Source organism: Limulus polyphemus, unplaced genomic scaffold (genome assembly GCF_000517525.1).
Source record: "Limulus polyphemus unplaced genomic scaffold, Limulus_polyphemus-2.1.2 Scaffold857, whole genome shotgun sequence".
Taxonomy (NCBI): domain Eukaryota; kingdom Metazoa; phylum Arthropoda; class Merostomata; order Xiphosura; family Limulidae; genus Limulus; species Limulus polyphemus.
In genome coordinates this window covers 52040-57332 of record NW_013666467.1, presented here as the reverse complement: position 1 = coordinate 57332, position 5293 = coordinate 52040, and the positions used below count along the sequence as shown (strand labels likewise).

Genomic DNA, 5293 nt, shown 5'->3' with positions numbered 1-5293 from the left:
AAACTAGCTGGATAACAAACAATCATGAGATGACACATTTAAACTAGCTGGATAACAAACAATCATGAGATGACACATTTAAACTAGCTGGATAACAAATAATCATGAGATGACACATTTAAACTAGCTAGATAACAAACAATCATAAGATGGCACAGTAAAACTAGCTAGATAACAAACAATCATAAGATGGCACAGTAAAACTAGCTGGATAACAAATAATCATGAGATGACACATTTAAACTAGCTGGATAACAAATAATCATGAGATGACACATTTAAACCAGCTGGATAACAATAGAAAATGAAGTGACACATTTAAACTAGCTGGATAACAAATAATAATGAGATGACACATTTAAACTAGCTGGATAACAATAGAAAATGAAGTGACACACAAACAAGATGGGTTCAAAAGCAGTAATTAGTAAGTAAATTTCCTTGGACATTTAAGAAATATGAATCTGTATTCCATTTTTAAAAATTAGTTTTTTTTATATGGAGGCTATATATTTAGGTATCTGTCACAACTAAAAGGCAATATTTACTCTTGTTACGATGACAATGTTTACTGATCATGCAAAAAAGCTTCACAGCTATAAAGAAGAGATTTGCCAATTTTTAAGATGACCTTTAAAACCAACTATGACACAATCTTTATATGAAAAAAAGTAATATATACAAGTTATAAGAATACAACCTAGATCCCAAAGAACCCTGTCAAAATAAAAGCAATAAAGTTAGTAAGTAAAAATCCTTTTTAAAGGTAATTGTAAAAATTCAAAAGACCATACCTGTGATGAAAAAAATTACATTTTGACCCTAAACTGACTGCAGATGAAACAATATTATCAATGTTGAAGGCAGTGCCAAGCATATGATTATGGCTTATTGTAATAACCCTCAAAGGTGACAAGATCATATTGTAACTAACCTCCAGACTGAGGTGATGCCATCCGGACCAAGAAGGTCTGGAGTGGTTGCCGAGCATTACTGATAACCCCTGAAGGTGATGTGAAAGGCACCGCAGAGGTGAGACGAGGAGGAGCTTCAGGTCGTGGAACTGATATAGCTGTTGAAGCAGCAGGAACAAGATATGTGACCTTGGTCCCTTGAGATAAAGCTTGGGGAAGAACAGAAGAAGATGGTCTAGTCAGTCTTACAGCTGTTCCAGTGGAGGAAGCAAAAGATGGTGAGAGTGGTGCACCCGAGGGAATAACTTGTACCAGGGATGGCACTGTATTATGAACAACAGGCATAGTGACTACTCCACCAGATGGCAGACTGTGAACTATACTTGATGAGCTTTGAACTGAAGGCTTGACAACTAATGACAATAAAAAGAAGTATACCAAAGGTTCATAAATATGTGAAGTTGTATAAGTTTTAAAATGCTGATTTTCTATGTATTGTGTATCACAATATAGAGTTCTTTCTCATCCCGTAGGCATGTTAAGTTATGGTCATTTATATCTTAAAGTAGATGAAACTTCAAGACAGTAAAACTTAGAATCATAATTTAACATCATAAGATTAATGAACATAAAAATGAGCTTCCAGTCATACAAAAACAAATAAAATATGAAGACTATGAGAAATGTTAACACTGACCAAAAAAGGGCAGAAATGTCTTTAGAGTATATTTAAGAGACTTTATAATTAACAAAGCTAAAAATTCCTGAAAAAAAATCTTTGTGGTGGTCAGTCAACTAGTCCTACACGATGTTTTAAAGCAATTGATCATTAACTTAATTTTGTGTTTAGTACTAATACCATCGAAAAATAAAATACAATTAAATATAGAAAATTATAAGATTTATTTAATCCTATAAAATGGGAATAAAAAATTTATTATTGTATTAAATTGCCATGCAATACATCCTTAATGGGAAAATTTTAATTTTTCAAATCTGTAGAACAAGTAATATTATCAAAAATATCAAGTTGTTTATCGACTGTTCCAATAGTGATTTTTCTTGTCAGTGGCTAAATACGGATGAGACTTGTGTCTCTAACGATTACAGTGATCACACTTGTGTGCATTATGAATAAGAAAGTAGTTTCCTTGAGAGTTAGTTTTTTATATATTTATAATTTGTTATAGAACCAATCACAGAACATATTCACTGATGTTAATGACCAGTGTACAGGTAACCATTTTAAAACTGTTTTAGTGAATCTATTAGGAAAAAAAAATCAATTAGGTACAAATTTTGTAAATAAGCTACATGAAAAATGAAGTCACAGTATTAGAGACTGCAAGCTATTATTGACATGCTATGTAAATCACATGGTTTTACAAATGCATGTGTTTCTAATACTGAATAAGGTAGTATCCTTTCTGCTTATTAATTGAGAGTTTCTCTCACCTATTAGGTGCTAGATAGACAATGAATACAAGAGACAGAATCTAACTTTTTTGGTTACTAATAAACTGTGCTAGTAGTGTTTCCATGTCCACTAGCAAATATATATTTAATTTGTTATTCTTAATTAAATATTATTTCATAAATATTAGCAACCTTAAAATAAATTCTTTATTTATTTTTTTTGTTGAGTTTTAGAAGCATTTTAACCACCTATATTTTAAGACAAACGTGTTTAGGTAAAAATCTCTCCTTCACCAGAGAATCAAGGATCAGTTTATAGATTCATTTGTACTGTTTGTTTTATTAACCTTTCCATTACAGGCTGGGTGGAATCCACCCAGCTCGTAACCAGGAAAGTATCTACGAGAGTAATTGTACTATAATTTGTGAAAATGTATGCAAGTCTTTACAAAATTTTGCAGATTATCAGTAAACATTACAAGGCTTCCATACACAGAATATCTGGTTTTTGAATTATGTTTTAAGATTTGTTTATTAAAGATTTGCTCGTGAATTTTTCTTTCGGAATGTTGACTGTCCAAGGTACAAAGTAATTTTGATTTTAAGATTAAAAATACTTTTCTTTATCTGAAATTTGTCAAGTTTCATTTGTGTAATCGCTATATCTTTCCAGATAATCATCAAACATTTTTTCAATAAAACTTTATATTTATTCCGTTACTTTATCAATATTAACTCTATATGGTGTTGATCGATTTGACCTACCTCGTAACCATCATAAAAAAGGAAATAAATCTAAATTACCTTTTTTGTTCTACAATAACTGCAAATTGTAATTCTAAATAGCTTAAATCTCTTAACAGTGTAAATCTGTTTATATTTATTAATTTTTGTTTTATTCACCTTTGAACCATGTCTGACTAAAAATATCCCGACTAAAGTTGAAAATTACATGGCACAAGTGCATTGACATGACCCTATCAGACAGCGTAATGCAGAAGCTTCTGGCACGCATACCCCCCCCATGAAAGTTTTTTTATTATTTTTCTTTCATTATTTCATCTAATAACTTTCTATTTTTATGATTTTAGTTACTTTTATAATAATAATAACAGTTAAAACAAATGAAAAATAAAAAAACCTCATAATTAAATATCAAACATTTTTATTTTCAGTAAATCTTTATATTTTATTTGTTATTTTTTGTACTGTAAAATTATACTTATTTCTTCAGGTTAATAGTTTCTGGTGATGTTTTTTTTCTACCAGATATATGTCCGATTTTTTCTTTTTGAAAGATACAGAAATATTTCTCCACAACAAGAATTCCAGTGAGGGTATTAACAGGTAGTAAGTACATAAAAAAATAATGATAAAAATAATATCAAACTGAAAAAAGTGCATTTTTATTGAAGGAATAGTAATGGACATATTTTTCTTATTAATAACATAAAAAAATTAGAAATCTAAGGCAATCAGGATTAGTCTATTTTTATTTATTTTTTATAAAACTGTCTTACAGTGATCTTTCATAAAAATTCAAAAACTGAGAAGACATACAGACACTAAATACATTTAATGTATTTTTTCATATAAATTACACATTCTTTAGAAAGTTTTAAAGTTTTACGCAATTTGGTTTTGTAATTTTCTGTGTAAGCAAAAAAGATCAGAATGTGTTAAATTGACAGACTTCGTCCCCGAGGATTAACACAGATGCAGTGATATCATTGCAGAAATCTTCAAACACTATATTTTTAAATATCGTGCATCATTTTTGCTTTGTTTGAAAGCAGTTATAACATCTTCAATATTTACAGTCAAAAATAAATCTACTTGAAATTACGGCTTTGAAAAATAGTAAAACTTTATACTAAAGTCTAAACTTTGTGACTTATCAAACTGATGACATACCTGAACTTGTAGATGTAGTAGACACTTTTAAACCAGACACCACAGACTTTGAGATTTCCTCTTCTTCTCTAGTTAAGTCGATGACTTTGACGATCGAGGGTGCATTTGCAGACATATGTACAGATCTGGGTGTTGTACCGGTAGTTGTTTGAGAACTTGCAGCATTAGCGATCAGCTGAATGGGGACGGGTGGGAGAGTGCTTGCCCCTACATCCTGTTAGGGAAGAAGAAGAAATATATATTTGTGAAATCTTTATTATACCCAATAAGCAAAGTTTATAATATATATACAAGTTTCAAATTTTTCTGATAGCAGTCTTATTATTTTAAAACAAAAATTATTGAGTCCATTTGTTTTCTTGTAACAAATATATCCCAAGTAACTTAATACTTCCCATAGTGTTAAAACAAAACCATGAAATGATGTTATAAGGTTCTAGATATACTGTAAAGTACAAACTCTCTAATATACTACAAATCAGCAACAAATTATAAGAGGGCTACGTTAACAATTATATAAACTGTTTTTTTTGGTTTTGACTTACTATGAGAGCAAATTATCTTTTTCAAACTTATTTGGATTTTCTCTTTGAAATCCAGGACATTAAAAGTTACTAAAAGCTGATACAATCAAAGCTATTCTCAACAGCTGGTCATAAGACATATCAAAACAAGTCGAAATGCTCCACTTTGTTTTTATCATTACCTACGTTCAAGTATAAAAACTGAAAGAAGTTTTATAAAATTTTCATTACTTGCATCTATTTTTGTCAGGCTAATGTTTTGTTACTAGGTATTATACATACATGGTTTATACAGGCTTATGGAAAAACAATTCCAGGATTTTACCAGGTATTATACACACATGGTTTATACAGGCTTAAGGAAAAACAATTCCAGGATTTTACCAGGTATTATACACACATGGTTTATACAGGCTTAAGGAAAAACAATTTCAGGATTTTACCAGGTATTATACACACATGGTTTATCCAGGATTTTCAGAACCAAACTGTCAATTTCAAGGATTAATTTTACTGAATTTAAGT

At 30.0% G+C, this 5293-nt stretch overlaps 1 protein-coding gene across 1 annotated transcript in view; it reads right to left on the bottom strand.

Annotated features, from left to right (window-relative positions):
* Positions 1-5293, bottom strand: part of LOC106460890 (mucin-12-like) — a 39345-nt gene that overhangs the window by 18304 nt on the left and 15748 nt on the right. The window contains exons 8-9 of the mRNA XM_022387700.1: positions 4245-4458; positions 935-1327 (exon numbers count right to left, since the gene is read on the bottom strand). Coding sequence (XP_022243408.1) covers positions 935-1327; positions 4245-4458 — 607 coding nt within the window. The remainder of the gene's footprint in view (positions 1-934; positions 1328-4244; positions 4459-5293) is intronic.